The sequence below is a fragment of the Erpetoichthys calabaricus genome, chromosome 7, assembly GCF_900747795.2.
Source record: "Erpetoichthys calabaricus chromosome 7, fErpCal1.3, whole genome shotgun sequence".
In the NCBI taxonomy this organism is placed as follows: Eukaryota; Metazoa; Chordata; class Cladistia; order Polypteriformes; family Polypteridae; genus Erpetoichthys; species Erpetoichthys calabaricus.
The window spans coordinates 194587437-194608930 of NC_041400.2; the positions used below are offsets into that span (position 1 = coordinate 194587437).

The 21494-nt window shown below is 42.6% G+C and overlaps 1 protein-coding gene across 2 annotated transcripts in view; it reads right to left on the reverse strand.

Annotated features, from left to right (window-relative positions):
* abca1a (ATP-binding cassette, sub-family A (ABC1), member 1A) overlaps window positions 1–21494 on the reverse strand; it is a 156567-nt gene that overhangs the window by 52564 nt on the left and 82509 nt on the right. For both annotated transcript variants that reach the window (XM_051929872.1, XM_028805887.2), the window contains exons 12-20: window positions 20176–20364; window positions 17399–17604; window positions 16649–16825; window positions 14671–14893; window positions 9988–10209; window positions 6798–7002; window positions 6210–6323; window positions 2808–2979; window positions 2190–2321 (exon numbers count right to left, since the gene is read on the reverse strand). In XM_051929872.1, coding sequence (XP_051785832.1) covers window positions 2190–2321; window positions 2808–2979; window positions 6210–6323; window positions 6798–7002; window positions 9988–10209; window positions 14671–14893; window positions 16649–16825; window positions 17399–17604; window positions 20176–20364 — 1640 coding nt within the window. The remainder of the gene's footprint in view (window positions 1–2189; window positions 2322–2807; window positions 2980–6209; window positions 6324–6797; window positions 7003–9987; window positions 10210–14670; window positions 14894–16648; window positions 16826–17398; window positions 17605–20175; window positions 20365–21494) is intronic.

Below are 21494 nucleotides of genomic sequence, written 5' to 3' on the forward strand. Positions count from 1 at the left end.
ACCCACAATCCAAGGATATTAAGTCCAAAATCGAAAGCACTACAACATATAATGGTGTTAGTAGTGGGATCTGAACCCACAATCTTAGGGTTTGAAGTCCAAAATTAAAAGCACTACAACACATAGTGGTGCCAGAAGTGGTATCTGAGCCCATAATCTTAGGGTTTGAACTCCAAAGTCTTAACCACAATGCCATGCAGTGGTATCAGTAATAGGATCTGAATCCACAACTTTAAAGTTTTAAATCCAAAATCTTAAACACTACAACACATAATGGTGTCAGCAGTGGGATCAGAACATACAATCTGAGGGTTTGAGGTCCAAAATCTTAAGCATTACAACACATAATGGTGTCAGAAGTTGGATCTGAACCTACAATCTTAGGGTTTGAAGTCCAAAGTCTTAACCGCAATGGCACACTGTGGTTTTAGAAGTGGGATCTGAACCTACAATCCAAGGATATTAAGTCCAAAATCGAAAGTACAACAACATATAATGGTGTCAGCAGTGGGATCTGAATCCACAATCATACGGTTTGAACTCCAAAGTCTTAAGCACTACAACATATAATGGTGTCAGCTGTGGGATTTGAACCTACAATCCGAGGATTTTATGTCCAAAGTCTTAACCACAATGCCATGCAGTGGTATCAGTAATAGGATCTGAATCCACAACTTTAGAGTTTTAAATCCAAAATCTTAAGCACTACAACACATAATGGTGTCAGCAGTGGGATCTGAACCTACAATCTTAGGGTTTGCGGTCCAAAATCTTAAGCATTACAACACATAATGGTGTTAGCAGTGGGATCTGAACCTACAATCTTAGGGTTTGAAGTCCAAAGTCTTAACCACAATGGCACACTGTGGTGTTAGAAGTGGGATCTGAACCTACAATCCAAGGATATTAAGTCCAAAATCGAAAGTACAACAACATATAATGGTGTTAGAAGTGGGATCTGAATCCACAATCATAGGGTTTGAACTCCAAAGTCTTACGCACTACAACACATAATGGTGTCAGCAGTGGAATCTGAACCTACAATCTTAGGGTTTGAAGTCTAAAGTCTTAACCACAATGGCACACTGTGGTGTTAGAAGTGGGATCTGAACCTACAATCCAAGGATATTCAGTCCAAAATCGAAAGTACAACAACATATAATGGTGTCAGCAGTGGGATTTGAACCCACAATCCAAGGATTTTATGTCCAAAGTGTTAACCACAATGCCATGCAGTGGTATCAGTAATAGGATCTGAATCCACAACTTTAGAGTTTTAAATCCAAAATCTTACACACTACAACACATAATGGTGTCAGCAGTGGGATCTGAACCTACAATCTGAGGGTTTGAGGTCCAAAATCTTAAGCATTACAACACATAATGGTGTCAGCAGTGGGATCTTAACCCACAACTTTAGGGTTTGAAGCCCAAAGTCTTAAGCCCAGTGCCACACTGCCTGCATCAGTGTATATTCCAAGTCAAGTGAGGTCCTGCTCAAGCTTCATAACACACTAGTGAGTCCTCACCTGGAGTTCTGTGTGCAGTTTTGGCCTCCATTTTGTAAAAAAAAAAAAAAAAGACAAAGCAGCACAAGAGTTAAGTCCAGAGATGAGCGCCGAGGCTGATTTTGTGACTAAGACGTCTGACTGAAGGAGCCAAACTTGTTCAGATGATTAAGAGGGGACACAACTGAAGTGTTTAAAATGACAGAAGGAACGAGTGCAGAAGACCCCAGCTGTTACTCCAACCGGAATTCTGTGGAGTGGATGGAAACATTTTAAGGGAACATTTGGACAAATGCTAGAAGGGTTTGTCTTCATGCAAAGACCCACAGAGTGAATGAACGAGTAGTGGAGTGGACAGCAGGACTTTAGGGGCCCCCACATCTCGGTGGAGAGGAGGTGATGGACGAGCTTGCTGGGCTGAATGGCCTGCGCCTGTCACAATGTCCCTAATGTTCTGATGTGACGGCCATATGGTGTACAATCACAGTCCATATCTTCCTTATATTTGCTGTGAATTTCTCTGAACTCGTTTTCAGGACACACAGCAGCCTTCTAAACAAAGACATTTGGCTTTGGAAGGTTTGGTCTGCTGGCCCGAGACTCGAGGACGAAACAAGAGATGAGAAGCAGAAACGCTAAAACTCTGCAAAGCAATCAAGTTTTTAAAGTTTGTTAACTTACTGATCGAAAAGGACGTTGTGCTGAGGACACACTCCCAGGTTCTTCCGGATGGAGCTGAGATCGGAGCGGATGTCCTTTCCAAGAATGTAAGCCGTGCCAGATGTGGGTGGGAAGAGTCCAGTTAAGATTGACCTTCAGAGGGAAAAGAAGAATTAAAGGGCAGGAAGACACAAAAGGGGGGGGGGGGGGGGGGGCTTCAAAACCTGCCAGACCACCAGGTTATCAAAAAGAAAACGCTGACTGACTCCTTAGGAGGAGGAGGATCAGAAAAATGGATGGATGGACAAAGAAGCTGACTGGGAGAAAGTGGGCTCTCTCTTTGGATTGAACAAATATTTACAGATGAGCTGCCACCAGGAGCAGAGGGACTCACATGACGCTCTATGAGTTGGCACGGAGTGCTCAGTCACATGACATCGTGTCCCCCCACCCAACTGACATTCTCAGAAAACGTCTGTCTTTGCCCACCCAGGGATGTTCAGGTTACGTTCAGATGTGCTGATTGTTCTGCGGATTCCACCAGAACTGGATGTTCCTGACTAACACGTCATCTGGATGACGCTGGTGACTTTCGTGTCCCCGTGCCTGACGCATTAAAAGACACAAAAGATATCTTACATTGTAGTGGTCTTCCCTGCTCCGTTGTGCCCAAGGAATGACGTGATCTGTCCCTGGTAAAAACCTAACGTCAGACCGTCCACTGCAACCTTCTTCCCATCCCGGTAAATCTTCACCAGATTCTTGATGAAGACGCCCAGTTCAAGATGAGTCGGCTCCTCTTCCATGCAAACTGTGAGGCAAAGCAAAGCACAGGAGTGAACAACCGCCGGGAATTGCAGTGTCGCGGAGCGGAGGCACCTCACAGTTAGAAAGTGCAAGTTAATAGTTACAAATGTGCCTCGAGTGTCACTTTCTGTCATATAAATGATGGCATCCAGTGGACAGTACAACACTGCCAGTGGTGGACCTTACAAAACTGGCGAAAGTTACAGCAGCGCAGGCAGGGTCCGCACCCACCAAACACACAGAGGACACCAGCAGGAGGGTCACTTACGTCTCGTCCAGCAGCCACCCGGTGCCTTAGCAGTACAAATATAAATAAATATACTGTACAGTATGTGTATGTTAACCTTATACAGTATGTGATATGACATCTTAAAAACTGTCTTTACCATCTCTCTACCTGTCAAATATAGCGCCTTACATATGCATCCTATCTGGAACGGCTGTAAAAATGTTACTTTCCCTTCAGAGACTTATTAAGTACAATATACTGTATCTCTCTATTATATAATACCCTTTCACATTTATCTATCTATCTCTTATCTTGCCAACTATATCAAAATGATCTATCTATTATATAGCACCTTTCACAGCTATATATTTCTTATGTACTGTAGTGCCTTTCATATCAATCAATCTATCTATTCATTATATATATCTTATTCTACTCTATTATATAGTGCCTTTCCTATCTACTCATCTTATGTATTATATAGCACCTTTCAAATCAATCAATCTCTAACAATGGTGCCCGAGTGTGGTGCGTGTTAATTAGAACATGAATTTCACAGGTCTCTATACATGTGACAGTAATGGCTCTTTAAACTTTTAATAATTATAATAATAATAAATCATCATCATCAGACTACTGCAGTCTGTCTGTCCCAACCTACGGTCACCTGCTGTATCCCTGCCACTTGTTCAGCTGCCTGTCCTTTGCCATCCTTAACCAGGGTCAGGTGGACTTTAAAACAGACGGGTGAACTGAGACCTGATTGATGGCTCTGAGTTAACCCAGGGGGTCAGGGGGGCTTCCTGGAAGGAGGTGTCATTTTTGGCAAGTGCTACCTGTTGGACGGAGCTCCTGAGAAACTGACCCAATACCAGTGGCTAACCAGTCAATGTATTGAGTTTATTTCTGCATAAGTATTTGGAGGGCAAGTACATCCAAGGGCGTTTAATTATGATGGACTTTCAAACATTAAATGGGATGATCTTTCATCTGTCTATCTATCATATAGCACCTTTCACATCTATCTATCATATAGTGCCTTTCATATTCTATCTATCTATCTATCATATAGTGCCTTTCATATTCTATCTATCTATCTATCTATCATATAGTGCCTTTCACATCTATCTATCTATCTATCAATCATATAGCACCTTTCACATCTATCTGTCTATATATATATTATATAGTGCCTTTCATATTCTATCTATCTATTATATATTGGCTTTCAAATCTACATATAGCAGTGCCAATCACAGTGATGTGCTCCATGTGTTTTGTGGGTGGTCCTCTAAAGGGTGTGGCCACCTGCCAGTCACTTCCAGAAACTGCCCTCCGCCCTAGAAATCTAATGGGGGTCTTTACAGTTCCTGGTGGTTCATTTCAAATTTGCTTGTGAGTTTGGTGAGTGTTCATTAGTTTAGCTCTGTGGCTTTTTAGATTCATTGGATTTTTGACCATTTTGCTCTGTTTTTGTTTTCTCCATTGGATTGTGTATTGGGCAGGAGAGTCAGTGCGTGACAGCGCCAACCGGTGGTTTGAGGTGGTATCACTCATAGAAGAGCCCTGATGTTGTCTTCCAGTCGTGCGTGCAGCAGCATTTTACTTTAAACTGCATAGAAAATCAGAGGCAATGCTTTTTATTTAAGGGACAGCAAGTGGAATATTTTGTAATGTCCTGCAATGAAAGGGACGTTGGGGTTTGTGGCTGTGTGACTGTAGCATGTGAAGAATTGTCACATTGTGCTTACTAGGGATTTTGTGCCCTCAAATGTCTGCGTTTGCAATATTTGTGTTACATCAGTTAGGCTGTGATTAATCTTCTACTGTGTGAACACTTTTAAAGGAAAAATGTTACATTTCTCACAAATAAAGTGCCATCTATCTATCTATCTATAGTGCCTTTCACACTATTATATAATGCCTTGCACTCTATCTATCTACCTATTATATAGTGCCTTTCACATCTATCTATTTATCATACATACATACATACATACATACATACATACATACATACGCTATATACTAATATCATATATAGCGCCTTTCCTATCTATCATATACTATATACTATACTAATAAAATATCATATATAGCACCTTTCCTATCTATCTGTCTATTATATAGCGCCTTTCACTCTATTATATAATGCCTTTCTTATCTATCTATTATATTGTGCCTTTCATATCTATCTATCATATACTATATACTATACTAATGAAATATCATATATAGCGCCTTTCCCATCTCTCTATTATATAGTGCCTTTCTCATCTATTATATTGTGCCTTTCATATCTGTCTATCTATTTTATAGTGCCTTTCCTATCTATCTATTATATAGTGCCTTTCTTATCTATTATATTGCACCTTTCATATCTGTCTATCTATCTATTGTATTGTGCCTTTCATATCTATCATATACTATATACTATACTAATATATCATATATAGCGCCTTTCCTATCTATGTATTATATAGTGCCTTTCTTATCTATTATATTGCGCCTTTCATATCTATCTATCATATACTATATACTATACTAATATAATATCATATATAGCGCCTTTCCTATCTATCTATCTATCTATTATATTGTGCTTTCATTTCTTTCAGTCTATCTATCTATTTTATAGTGCCTTTCCTATCTATCTATCTATCTATCTATTATATAATGCCTTTCTTATCTATCTATTATACTGCACCTTTCATATCTATCTATCTATCTATCATATACTATATACTATACTAATATAATATCATATATAGCGCCTTTCCTATCTATCTATCATTTAGTGCCTTCCTGTCTATCTTTCTATGTTCCATTTCTCACAACATTCTGCATCTAATTTAGCGTAATATACAGTAACCATGGGCCAAAAACGTATTTGTGGACTTTCACATTTGCGGGGGTCCTGCACCTCAAACCCCTCTCCCCTCCCCCAAACTGTACAGTTTTAAAAATGCATTCTGCCAATCAATCCAATCTCCAGGTTTTCCTACCTTCTGTATTTCCAGTCTTGTTCAGCGGAGTAGTTGGAATTTTTCCCTCCGATTCACCAAACCAGTAAGACTTTGTAAATGGAAAATACCAAGGCCGTGGGATTCCATATTGTCCTAGAATAAAACAAAATCAATGATAGTAACTCTTGAATCTGGAGTAGACGCCTGTGCACATTTCATTCTGGATTGCCTGCTTAGGACAATTGACTGATTAAGAATCCCTACCCGAAACTAAACGTTTTTTTTTTTGTCATGACCCAATTTTGTCCTTTTGAGACCCTTTCCTTGCTGACTTGGACGATCGTTGGGGGGTTAATTGAGGACAATCATTGGAGCAATGTCGATTGCTTAATCAACCCACAGTGACCCAGTGCCACCAACTTCACTTCCCATTACCAGTAAATATGACAGCAAGTCACAACCTTAAGGAGGCAACCCGCAATCCAAGAACCTACAATGTGAATGGCAGCTGTAGCCTATACTGGGCATAAGGGGCACAAGGTAGGGGCATCCACAATGAACATGAAAATAAGTAATTCAAGAAAAATGTACGCAGTGTAATATAAACAAAATAAACACACAACTTACCAGGGAAGACAGACTCAATGTACCAGGTCATTACACCATAGAGGAAAGTGTCGAAAAACATGATGCAAATGGAGGTGGTCAGGTTGTAGCTGTCTTGCTCCATCGGGCTTGAGAAGAGATTGTTCCACTGAATCCCCACACCCTGCTCTTCAAACAGCGCAAAATACTCGCAGCCAAATCCAAAGGCCACCGGAGACAGCAAACTCTGCAAAAACCACCAATTAAAACAAAATATAAATCAAATCAAATCACATCTGTATTTGAAACAGCAGGTAGTACATCTACTCCGACGACACCCAGCCAGCCTTCCAAACCTACTTTTGATCCTGAGGAGGGTCGTGAGGAAGCGGGCGCCTCATCTATGGTGACATGCAACCTTTACGATACCAGAGGTTCATTTGTTTTGTGTTTCCAATTGGAGCTCAGGCAGGTGAATTGAGGAGGTGGTACCATAAATTGAGGATTTTATAGACAAGGTCAGAGTTAGAGATACCATAAATCAAGAAGTTGGAGTTGGTGGTACCATAAATAGAGGAGTCGGTGTTGGAGTCGGAGGTACCATAAACTTAGAAATTGGTGTTGGTGGTACCATAAATTGAGGATATGGAGGTACCATAATTTGATAGGTCCAAGTCTGAGGTACCATTAATTGAAGTTGGAGTTGGAGGTACCATAAATTAAGGAGTCAGTGTTGGAATTGGAGTGGGTGGTACCTTAAATTGAGGAGTCAGAGGTACCATAAAATGACAAGACAGCGACGGAGTTGGTGGAAAAATAAATTAAGAAGTTGAGGTCGGAGTCAGAGATACCATAAATCAAGAAGTCAGTTGGTGGTACCTTAAATTGAGGAGTCAGAGGTACCATAATTTGATAAGACAGTGACAGAGTTTGTGGTAAAATCAAATGAGAAGTTGAAGTCGAGGTCGGTGGTACCATAAATTGAGAATCCCTGGTCAGAGGTGTCATAAATTTAGAAGTTGGTGTTGGATTTGGTGGTACCATAAATAGAGGAGTGGGTGCTGGAGTCAGAGTTGGTTGGTGAAACCTTAACTTGAGGAATCAGAGGTATCATAAAATGACAAGTCGGTGATGGAGTTGGTGGTGAAGTCAATTGAGAAGTTGGGTTCAGAGTAGGTGGTACCATAAATTGAGGGTTTGGAGACAAGGTCAGAGTCAGAGGTACCATAAATAGAGGAGTCGGAGTGTTGGGAGTCAGAGTTGGTGGTACCTTAACTTAAGGAGTCAGAGGTACCATAAAATGACAAGTCAGTGACAGAGTTGGTGGTAAAATCAACTGAGAAGTTGAAGTCGAGCTCAGTGATACCATAAATTGAGAATCCCTGGTCAGAGGTGTCATAGATTTAGAAGTCGTTGTTGGATTCGGTGGTACCATAAATAGAGGAGTGGGTGTTGGAGTCGTAGTTGGTGGTACCTTAACTTGAGGAGTCGGAGGTACCATAAAATGACTGGTCAGTGAGGGGAGTTGGTGGTACAATAAATTGAGAAGTTGAAGTCGAGGTCGGTGGGACAATAAATTTAGAAGCCGGTGTTGCAGAAAATTGAGGATTTAGAGACAAGGTCGGAGTCAGAGATACCATAAATCAAGAAATCGGGGAGTCAGTGTTTTGGGTTCGGAGTCGGTAGTACCACAAACAGAGAATCCACAGTCAGAGGTACCATAAACTTAGAAATTGGTGTCAGAGTTGGTGGTACCATAAATTGAGGATATGGAGATACCATAAATTGAGAACTCTAAGTCAGAGTCAAAGGTATCATAAATTGAGGAGTCAGAGTTGAAGTGTGAGGTACCATAAATTGAAGAGTAAGAGCTGAAGTCAGAGTTGGAGGTAGTATAAATGAAGGAGTCAGTGTTGGAGTTGAAGTGGGTGGTACCTTAAATTGAGGAGTCAGAGGTACCATAAAATGACAAGTCAGTGACGGAGTTGGTGGTAAAAGAAACTGAGAAGTCAAAGTTGAGGTCAGAGTCAGAGATACCATCCATCAAGAAGTTGGAGTTGGTGGTACAATAAATTAAGATGCTAGGTTCAGAGTAGGTGGTATTAGAAATTGAGGGTTTGGAGACAAGGTTAGAGTCAGAGATTCCATAAATAGAGGAGTCGGAGTATTGGAATTGGAGTTGGTGGTACCTTAACTTGAGGAATCAGAGGTACCATAAATTAACAAGACAATGACGGAGTTGGTGGTTAAAGAAACTGAGAAGTCAAAGTTGAGATCGGAGTCAGAAATACCATACATCAAGAAGTCAGAGTCGGTGGTACCTTAAATTGAGAATTCAGAGTCGGTGATGGAGTTGGTGGTAAAATCAATTGAGAAGTTGGGTTTGCAGTAGGTGGTACCATAAATTGAGCATTTGGAGACAAGGTCAGAGTCAGAGATACCATAAATCAAGAAGTTGGAGTTGGTGGTACCATAAATACAGGAGTGAGTGTTGGAGTTGGTGGTACCTTAACTTAAGGAGTCAGAGGTACCATAAAATGACCAGTCAGTGAGGGAGTTGGTGGTAAAATCAACTGAGAAGTTGAAGTCAAGGTTGGTGGTACCATAAACTGAGAATCCCTGGTCAGAGGTGTCATAAATTTAGGAGTCGGTGATACCATAAATTGAGGGTTTGGAGATGAGGAGGAAGTCAGAGATACCATAAATCAAGAAGTCGGGAGTCAGTGAAACCATAAATTGAGGAGTTGGAGTGTTGGAGTCATAGTTGGTGGTACCTGAACTTAAGGAGTCAGAGGTACCATAAAATGTCAAGTCAGTGAGAGAGTTGGTGGTACAACAAATTGAGAAGTTGAAGCTGAGGCCGGTGGTACCATGAACTGAGAATCCCCGGTCAGAGGAATCATAAATTTAGAAGTCGGTGTTGGAGTTGGTGATACCATAAATTGAGGGTTTGGAGATGAGGAGGAAGTCAGAGATACCATAGATCAAGAAGTCAGAGTTAGTGAAACCATAAATTGAGGCGTCCGAGTGGCTAAAGCACAGCACCACCATGCCACACACGTCTGTTTCCTGTTATACATAAATGTAATGCTATGCCTCCTCTGCCCCCTACTATCCTGAGCCCACCAACTCTGCCTTTATATAGTTTCATTATTTATCTGTTAGTCGAACCCGTGCCCATTATTCTGCGGATGAGCACACAAACAGCGAGGGTGAACGTCCGTTTACTTACCGCTATGACTTTAAGAGAAAAGCCAACGTAATCCTGCCAGGCCACACACAGGATGTACGGCAGGTAGAGGGTGAAGTAAATGATGCCTCCGCAAGCAGCTGCCAAGTTTGCCCGTGAGAAAATCGTGCTTATCAAAAAGCACTGCAAGATGGTGACCACCGCAAACGAGGCGAGGAAAACAAACACAACACTGGGGTCGCTATAAGGCAGCAGGTTTCCTTTCTGTAAAGAAAAGAGAAGAGAGAAAACAAACGGAGATTCTTTAGTGTAATTCTGGGACGTGCGCCACTTTGAATTGGCCCAACACCTTTAGAGGTCACCCACTAAACAAAAGAATTATGAGGTAAATAAAAAAAACAAACATCAACCTCTGTAAGATTAGAAGGTTCGCCGTTGGCCTTGTTTGCTGAATCATTCCCTGAAAATCTTAGGCAAGCCCGTTTTTTAATTTTTTCCCAGCGTCCCATGATGCTTTGCAAGGCCAGGGAGACATCACAGAGCTGTAGCAGCCATTTTGGATGGGAATTTCACTATCTGTGTGAAGAATCTGTGACGTGTACAACACCTCACATGAATGCGTGAAAACTGAAGAGCGTATACACACATACATGATGTCCCCACACGATTGATTGACACTCCATCTGCATTTGCACCCCTCGTGTGTTAAAAAACAAAAAGAAAAACTAACGTGCAGTGTTTTCATTGGAGGGGTACATTAGCTGACCAGAAGGAGAATATTGTGAAATGACTTCATTTTTCTGCATGTTGTGTCCTCACTGTTGGACTAAACACATTATGGTCCTTACTATGTAGCACAGATTGGGTAGTGACAGGGATGGCCACCCAAGTATTCATCACAGGCTCTCTTAAGGCACCTTAATTAGTCACAGTGACTGGCACTCAGGAGACACACACACAGATAAAGGACTCCGAGTGCTGTGGACTGTGAGGGAGACACGGCGGCACAGTGGTTAGCTCAGGTCACATTTTTAATCTCAGTGATCGATCCCAACAGTGTGGGCCAACATTAACACCTTCTTTCAAGCACTGAAAGCTGACGGGACACTCACTTTGGGGTGAGAAGCCATCCCACAGTCTGCAGAGCAAAGAGCTCACAAACGTCCTTTGGTCTGAAAGCTCCTCTGCATTAGAGCCGCAGAGCCGGACGCCCTGAACGATGCCAAAGATGCACTCTCTATGTGCCAGTGTCTGAGCCCAGTCTGAGAAGATCTGAAAAGCAGCCATTACTTCAGCGCCTCCACTCTTGTGCCAGACAGAGCAACGGTTTTCCCTAAGACGTTGGCATAGGGCATAGGAAAGAGCCAAGGAGCAAGCTGAGGAAAGCGCCATCACACCACACCACAGACAAAGGACCACATAGTGAGCGCTGAGAGTGCCCTCCAACACAATAAGAGTCCTCCACTTGAACCTGGAGCAACACCACACAAGTGGACCTCAGTTTCCTTGACAGAAGTCTAACAGCTGGAAACCCTCCATCATTGAAAGGTAAGGAAAATAAACTGGGAGCCTAACCAAATTATTTAATGGACATGGCACCCGTCTAAGATGGGTTGAAACCTAATTAGTCAGCAAAGACCTCAGTGTGGTCAGTGTTAATGTTTGCAAGGCACCATCTTTTGGAATGTACTTTGTAATTCATATTGCAAAAAACTGCATTGCATTTTTCACTCTGAAAGATGGAACATCACAAACATTTGCAGTAATAAAATGCATTGCATTTTTCATTCCAACAGATGGCTCATCAAAAACATTTGCATTAATAAAACTCTGGAACGATTTGCCATTGCATGTTAGGCAGCCTCCTTCGCTAGCTGCCTTTAAATCCTTTTTAAAAACACATTTTTACTCTCTGGCTTTTAACACTGTATAATATGTTGGCTATTTGTATACTTTTTATACTTTCTATTAAGAATGTCTTCGGCTCTTATGTGTTTATGTGTTGTTTTTCTTTGTACAGCACTTTGGTCAGCCTTGAGGTTGTTTTTAAAGTGCTTTATAAATAAATAAAATAAATAAATAAATTAATAAATTGCATGGCATTTTTCATTCTAACAGATGGCTCATTACACACATTTGTAGTAATGAAATGCATTGTGTGTTCATTCCAACAGATGGCTCATTACACACATTTGTAGTAATAAAATGCATTGCATTTTTCATTTCAACAGTTGGCTCATCACAAACATTTGTGGTAATGAAATGCATTGCATTTTTCATTCCATCAGATGGCACATCACAAACATTTGTAGTAATGAAATGCATTGTGTTTTCATTCCAACAGATGGCACATTACACACATTTGTAGTAATGAAATGCATTGTGTGTTCATTCCAACAGATGGCTCATTACACACATTTGTAGTAATAAAATGCATTGCATTTTTCATTTCAACAGTTGGCTCATCACAAACATTTGTGGTAATGAAATGCATTGCATTTTTCATTCCAACAGATGGCTCATCACAAATATTTGTAGTAATAAACTGCATTGCATTTTTCATTCTATCAGATGGCACATCACAAACATTTGTATTATCAAACTGCAATGCATTTTTTCACTCCGAAAGATGGAACATCACAAATGTTTGTAGTAATGAAGTTCGTTGCATTTTTTATTCCAACAGATGGCTCATCACAAACATTTGCAGTAATGAAATGCATTGCATTTTTTATTCCAAAAGATGGTGCATCACAATCACTTGTATCAATAAAATGCATTGCATTTTTCATTCCAACAGATGGCGCATCACAAACATTTGTATTAATAATCTGCATTGCATTTTTTCACTCTGAAAGATGGAACATCACAAATATTTGTAATAATGAAGTGCATTGTATTTTTTATTCCAACACATAGCTCATCACAAATATTCATAGTAATAAAATCCATCCATCCATCCATTATCCAACCTGCTATATCCTAACTACAGGGTCACGGGGGTCTGCTGGAGCCAATTCCAGCCAACACAGGGTGCAAAGCAGGAAACAAACCCCGGGCAGGGTGCCAGCCCACCGCAGGGTACACACACACACCCACACACCAAGCACACACTAGGGACAATATAAAATTACCAATGCACCTAACCTGCATGTCTTTGGACTGTGGGAGGAAACCCACGCAGACACGGGGAGAACATGCAAACTCCACGCAGGGAGGACCTGGGAAGCGAACCCAGCTCTCCTAACTGCGAGGCAGCAGCTAGTAATAAAATGCATTGCATTTTTCATTCCAACAGATGGTTCATCACAAATGTCTGTAGTAATAAATTGCATTGCATTTTTCATTCCAACAGATGGTCTCATTCCAACAGATGGTCCATCACAAATGTCTGTAGTAATAAATTGCATTGCATTTTTCATTCCAACAGATGGTTCATCACAAATGTCTGTAGTAATAAATTGCATTGCATTTTTCATTCCAACAGATGGTCCATCACAAATGTCTGTAGTAATGAATTGCATTGCATTTTTCATTCCAACAGATGGTCCATCACAAATGTCTGTAGTAATGAATTGCATTGCATTTTTCATTCCAACAGATGGTCCATCACAAATGTCTGTACTAATAAATTGCATTGCATTTTTCATTCCAACAGATGGTCCATCACAAATGTCTGTAGTAATAAATTGCATTGCATTTTTCATTCCAACAGATGGTCCATCACAAATGTCTGTAGTAATAAATTGCATTGCATTTTTCATTCCAACAGATGGTCCATCACAAATGTCTGTAGTAATAAATTGCATTGCATTTTTCATTCCAACAGATGGTCCATCACAAATGTCTGTAGTAATGAATTGCATTGCATTTTTCATTCCAACAGATGGTCCATCACAAATGTCTGTAGTAATGAATTGTATTGCATTTTTCATTCCAACAGATGGTCCATCACAAATGTCTGTAGTAATGAATTGCATTGCATTTTTCATTCCAACAGATGGTCCATCACAAATGTCTGTAGTAATGAATTGCATTGCATTTTTCATTCCAACAGATGGTCCATCACAAATGTCTGTAGTAATAAATTGCATTGCATTTTTCATTCCAACAGATGGTCCATCACAAATGTCTGTAGTAATGAATTGCATTGCATTTTTCATTCCAACATATGGTCCATCACAAATGTCTGTAGTAATGAATTGCATTGCATTTTTCATTCCAACAGATGGTCCATCACAAATGTCTGTAGTAATGAATTGCATTGCATTTTTCATTCCAACAGATGGTCCATCACAAATGTCTGTAGTAATGAATTGCATTGCATTTTTCATTCCAACAGATGGTCCATCACAAATGTCTGTAGTAATGAATTGCATTGCATTTTTCATTCCAACAGATGGTTCATCACAAATGTCTGTAGTAATGAATTGCATTGCATTTTTCATTCCAACAGATGGTTCATCACAAATGTCTGTAGTAATAAATTGCATTGCATTTTTCATTCCAACAGATGGTTCATCACAAACATTTGCACCGCTTTTACAGATCACATAGTGAAAGGCATATAATATAACAGAGACACAGCAACTGGACGGACACGCAGATACAGACACACAGACACCTGTCCTTTAATTTAGGTGGATTACTGGCACTGTTGAGGTGCAGACAGCTGCGGTCTCCCCGTTTCCACTATCAACACAAATCAGCATCAGCATTCCTTACCTTCAGGATGAGAACTAAAAGGGCCGCACTGATGAGGAGCGGGATGAGACTGCTGATGAACCAGCTGAGCCACAGGATGCCGTTGTTGAGGCCCATAATTCTCATGGTCTCCTTCAGGCGGGCTTCCTTCTCATACACGATGCCTTTGATGATAATGGCCACTGAATAAATCCAAGCCAGAGTCATGAAGAGGGGTAGAGAGCGGCTCATCACACGCAGGAAGCTGCAGCGGAGAAGATTGAAATAACAATTAATGGGGCGACCACAAGGCATCGCTTGCAGGCCATTACAGACGTAAAGAAATGCGCGCTCCGTCTGCATGTGAATTGGCAGCTGGGAATTTCCGACATACTAGTCAGAATTTACAACTGGAACGCCCCCCAGAAGTTGGACTTTCTATTTGGGGTTGGACGGTACGGTTTAATGAGACCCGACTAGACTGAAGTGCTACTGAACAGGAGAATACTAGCAGCGTTCACGAAAGGTCACGGCGTATGTCGCCATTTTGGATTGATGGCGTAATGTGAAGTTGGACAAACTCCAACTTGACTGACCAGCCCCAAATTTCTGAGTAGAAATGTCCGCACATCCCATTCAATGAAAGTCGGCAACGTGCATCTGAATTGTTTGATTTGTAATTGGAAACTGTGGAGCAGAGGGGGACATCAAGGAATAAAATGTGTCATTTGTCCCAAACATTAAGGAGGTGAGTGCAGATTTGCCAAACATTCCCTGACTTAACTACAGACGGTTGGGTGGTCATGGAGGGCACTGCACGTGGGTATGTTCCTTATGAGCCTACAGTGCTCCTTGTAAGGCTATGATTGCCCCCCTAAACCCCAATGGATTAATAAGGTTTGACTCTCCAATAACATGTCAGGGTGGTTTTACGTGATCAATTATCCCCCGAGCGATGCCATCGGGAGTCATGTACTGGCAGCAAGGTCAGAGGTCTGTACCAACAAGGGTCCATCCAAAGTGGTGCAACGTCCTGCCGTTCCTCGTGGTCTTGCATTTGGCAGTGCCACGTGGATTCCCGACAAGAAGTGAAGTGGCGTGATGGAGGATTGCACACCCTGTCGGAGGAGAGCCGAATTGGAGGAGATCCCATCAGGGAATCTCCATCTGGGAGGCCAGTGCAATGACGCACACGGACAAAAATAAATTTGTACCCGGCTGGTATGTTTTTATCGGCGGACTGAGGAGAAGCGACCGTCAGGATTGGTTCCATCCGTCGTACAATAGGTGGCAGTGGTCTAAATACGGTCACCGAATCGGGTCACCTGCAAGGTAGCTCCGGATGTGCAGCCCTGTTGGGGTCCCTGGGGATCGATAGTGGGTGCCGTCAGGGGAGGACCACCCTACTTTTCCAATGAGTGCTTGCCGAAGGACACAGAGTGACATCGGAAGCTTTCCAGGGTCCAACTATAAAACAAGAATCACACAAATCTTCCTCTGCTGAGTGTTGCCCGCTGCCACCCAACACTCAGCAGAGGAAGTTTTGTGTGCTTCATTGCATACTTGTGGCTTGTTTCAGAGAGGCGATTGATTGAAAAGTGCCTTGTGTGAGTAAACGAATCCTTCATTTTATTCACATAATGTCTGCTGTGTGACTTGTGTCTTGGGATCGGGGCTCTCTGGCACCCTCTTGTGGTCACAACCCTCACTACCAACTTCTACGCACAGGCCGTTCCTTCCTTCTACCTTTCACTCTGACTAGATCAGGTTTGAGAAAATTATGTTACTTACGGGATAAGGTGGAACGTAGGTGGACACCGGGAGCACCAAAGACACATTCCACATACAAAGAGAGAGGAAAAGTGCCACCTGCTTGCTGTGACTCCGCCAAGGTCAACTCAGACCCTGAAGCTCCAGCAGACACCCCACTCTGTGCAGCCCCATTGCACGACCAGAAAAGCACATTTATAAAAGACAAAAGCATCCGACAGTGACATGTCAGTCCCATCTATTAACTTACATGTCATCCACATAGCAAGGGTATGGCATTTGCTGCATATACACGCCAATCTTCTTTGCACTGCCCGTCAGTGCTCGGATGATGCCATGTTCAATGACGTCCTGAAGGTAAGCAAATCCTCCCCAAATGTAACGCATGTCCTCAAACGGATCTGCCCGAGGACCGGGGTCCCAGTAACTGAACAGAAAGATAACAAAAAAAAAAGTGCATTAATGAAATGCATTGCATTTTCATTCCAACAGATGGCACATCACAAACATTTGTAGTAATAAATTGCATTGCATTTTCATTCCAACAGATGGACCATCACAAACATTTGCAGTAATAAAATGCATTGCATTTTTCATTCCAACAGATGCCGCATCACAAACATTTACAGTAATAAATTGCATTGCATTTTTCATTCCAGCAGATGGCACACCACAAACATTTGTAGTAATAAATTGCATTTCATTTTTCATTCCAACAGATGGCACATCACAAATATTTGCAGTAATAAAATGCATTGCATTTTTCATTCCAACAGATGGCACATCACAAACATTTGCAGTAATAAATTGCATTGCATTATTCATTCCAACAGATGGCTCATCACAAACATTGGCAGTAATAAATTGCATTGCATTTTTTAAAAACAGCTGCTCTTTAGTGGACCACCAGTGTGTTCTGAGCATCTTAATGGCTTGGGGTGTGTACCCACATTTGTTCAAAAAAATAGAAAGACAATAAAAATGCCAGAGGTGCCCGTACCCATCCTTGATTTTGTTGGTCCGTTCCACGCTGTCGATGTCCATCCGGATCTTGTAATTTACATGGGGGGGCAGCTCCGTACTATTGGATCCCATTTCTGGAAAGACAATTCCGGCCCAGAATTTCCTTTCATCGAGCAACTTCATGGAGTGGTTCACCAGTCTCTCCTCATTGGCGACGGGCTCCAGCTTGTCCAGATTGATGCACTTGGGTGACAAAGAGGCAAAGAGAGTGCAATAAGCTTAGTTATGAAGATAAAAGTTCATCTTATACAGTTGTGCCCACAAGTTTACTGGCAGAACTTGTGAAATATCGGCCATTGTCTGGAAAAACAGGAGTACGGTGGGGCCTCATACTTCAAACTGAATTCGTTTCAGGGGGCCGTATGAACTCTGAACTGTTTGAAGTCAGAATCAAATTTTCCCCATTAGAAATAACAGAAAGTGAATGAATCCATTCCCAGACCTGAAACAGTTTCTATTTTGATAAAATTAAACAGCGATTACACATCATTTAAGGTAAAAAATAACACAATTAAATGCCCTGAATAATAAATTAACACATGAAAACAATAAACATATGGATACTGCATAATAAAAAGAAATGTATGGGGGCGCCCACTGAAGCAAAGGCTCAGTGCTCTTCGTTCTGGCGTTTAGCTCGTCCTTTTCTGTACATCTTGCTGTTTGTCTTAATGACATTCTGCCTGGCAAAAAATGTCAACAGCCAACATCTTCTTCTTTCGGAGTCACTCCATCAGGAGTCACCACAGAGGATCATCTTCTTCCATATCTTTCTGTCCTCGTCATCTTGTTCTGTCACACCCATCACCTGCATGTCGTCTCTCACCACATCCATAAACCTTCTCTTAGGCCTTCCTCTTCTCCCCTCGCCTGTCAGCTCTATCCTTAGTATCCTTCTCTCATTATACCCCTCATCTCTCCTCTGCACATGTCCAAACCAACGCCATCTCGCCTCTCGGACTTTGTCTCCCAACCATCCAACCTGAGCTGACCCTCTAATGTCCTCATTTCTAATCCTGTCCATCCTCATCACACTCAATGCGAATCTTAGCATCTTTAACTCTGCCACCTCCAGCTCTGTCCCCTGTGCCACCGTATCCAACCCATATAACACAGCTGGTCTCACTACCGTCCTGTAGACCTTCCCTGTCACTCTTGCTGATACCCCGTCTGTCACAAATCACTCCTGACACTCTTCTCCACCCATTCCACCCTGCCTGCACTCTCTTCTTCACTTCTCTTCCACAATCCCCATTATTCTGTACTGTTGACCCCAAGTATTTAAACTCATCCACCTTCACCAACTCTACTCCCCTCATCCTCATCACTCCACTGAACTCCCTCTCATTCACACACATGTATTCTGTCTTGGTGGTCCTACTGACCTTTACTCCTCTCCTCTCATATCTCCACCTCTTCCAGGGTCTCCTCCACTTTCTCCCTACTATCATTACAGATCACAATGTCATCAGCAAACATCACAGTCCACGGGGACTCCTGTCTGATCTCATCTGTCAACCTGTCCATCACCATTGCAAATAAGAAAGGGCTCAGAGCCAATCCCTGATGTAATCCCACCTCCGTCACTCCTACTGCAGACCTCACCACGGTCACACTTCCCTCGTACATATCCTGTACAACTCTTACGTACTTCTCTGCCACTCCCGACTTCCTCATTCAATACCACAACTCTTCTCAGTCACCCTGTCATCTGCTTTCTCCAGGTCCACAAAGACGCAATGCAACTCCTTCTGGTCTTCTCTAAACTTCTCCATCAACACCATCAGAGCAAACATCTCATCTGTGGTGCTCTTTCTTGGCATGAAACCATCCTGCTGCTCACTAATCATCACCTCACTTCTTAACTGAGCTTCCACTACTCTTTTTCATAACTTCATGCTGTGGCTCATCAGTGTTACCCCCCTGTAGTTACTGCAGTCCTGCACATCCCCTTATTCCACTTCTTCTCCACTCCTCAGGCATCCTCTCACTTTCCAAGATTCCATTAAACAATCTGGTTAGAAACTCCACTGCCATCTCTCCTAAACACCTCCATGTTTCCACAGGTATATCATCTGGACCAAAAGCCTTTCCATTCTTCATCCTCTTCATCACTGTCCTTACTTCCTCCTTGCTAATTCGTTGCACTTCCTGATTCACTATCTCCACATCACCCAACCTTCTCTCTCAACACACTCTCCTCACTTGTTTCCATCCCTTATCACCCTAACCTGCTGCCCGCCCATCTTTCCCAGCTCCCTCCCTCTTGTCTATCCAACAAAATATCTCCTAAAAATAGGAGTGGACTGTTAGAGGGGAGTTTCTCCACTCCCACGACATCCTGGCGGACACAGCCAGGCGTCCAGGCTCCCCACAGGTAGGAGACTGAGGCTGGCATGCTGGCGAGGCTATGGAGGCGACCCATCCCAGCAGCACTGAGCTCAAGGCAGGACAGGGCAGCAGGCTACTGCAGGGTTCCGGTGTGGCACACATTCCACAAATGATGGCACAGTATCAAATAAGGCCAAAATGAAGGCCCTGAGCTACTGGAGAGCAAAATCAGGTCCTCTGCACCATTTGGCTAACGTCACCAGTTGAATTAAAATCTGCCCTGGCGCTATAACATGACTTACACAAGGCTGCAATGTGGGAGACGTTCTCAATGCCCTCCTAATGTACCGATCAAAACCAAAAGATCAGAAAGCGTACGTGAATTAAAAAAAGCAAAGCTGCATTGTTGAGAGAAACGCATACCTCCATAAAACGGGATATGGTCAAAACAGCGTGGTCCGTCTCATTGAAGACCTTCTGCCACGATACTCTCCCGGGTGCCGCCTCCTCGGGGTTCTTTGATAAGAAGTCCGCAATGTCCTTCACAGTCCAGCCGGTCCCATTCAGCTTCTCATTGAAGAAGGTGGCACTTGCATTGTTTTGCAAAAGGGTCTACATTTGACAAAACAGAAAGACAGAAAATATACATTACATACAGTACACCTATACAGTGCATCCGGAAAGTATTCCCAGCGCTTCATCACTTTTTCCACATTTTGTTATCTTACAGCCTTATTCCATAATGGATTCAATTCATTTTTCTCCTCAGAATTCTGCACACAGCACCCCATAATGACAACGTGAAAAAAGTTTACTTGAGATTTTTGCAAATTTATTAAAAATAAACAAACTTAGGAATCCCATGTCCATAAGTATTCACAGCCTTTGCTCAATACTTTGTCGATGCCCCTTTGGCAGCAATTCCAGCCTCAAGTCTTGTTGAATATGATGCCACAAGCTTGGCACACCTATCCTTGGCCAGTGTCGCCCATTCCTCTTTGCAGCACCTCTCAAGCTCCATCAGGTTGGATGGGAAGCGTCGGTGCACAGCCATTTTAAGATCTCTCCAGAGATGTTCAATCAGATTCAAGTCTGGGCTCTGGCTGGGCCACTCAAGGACATTCACAGAGTTGTCCTGAAGACACTCCTTTGATATCTTGGCTGTGTGCTTAGGGTCGTTGTCCTGCTGAAAGATGAACCGTCGCCCCAGTCTGAGGTCAAGAGCGCTCTGGAGCAGGTTTTCATCCAGGATGTCTCTGTACTTTGCTGCAGTCATCTTTCACTTTATCCTGACTAGTCTCCCAGTTCCCCACAGCATGATGCTGCCACCACCATGCTTCACTGTATGGATGGTATTGGCCTGGTGATGAGCGGTGCCTGGTTTCCTCCAAACGTGACACCTGGCATTCACACCAAAGAGTTCAATCTTTGTCTCATCAGACCAGAGCATTTTCTTTCTCATGGTCTGAGAGTCCTTCAGGTGCCTTTTGTCAAACTCTAGGTGGGCTGCCATGTGCCTTTTACTAAGGAGTGGCTTCCATCTGGACACGCTACCATACAGGCCTGATTGGTGGATTGCTGCAGAGATGGTTGTCCTTCTGGAAGGTTCTCCTCTCTCCACAGAGGACCTCTGGAGCTCTGACAGAGTGACCATCGGGTTCTTGCTCACCTCCCTGACTAAGGCCCTTCTCCCCCGATCACTCAATTTAGATGGCCGGCCAGCTCTAGGAAGAGTCCTGGTG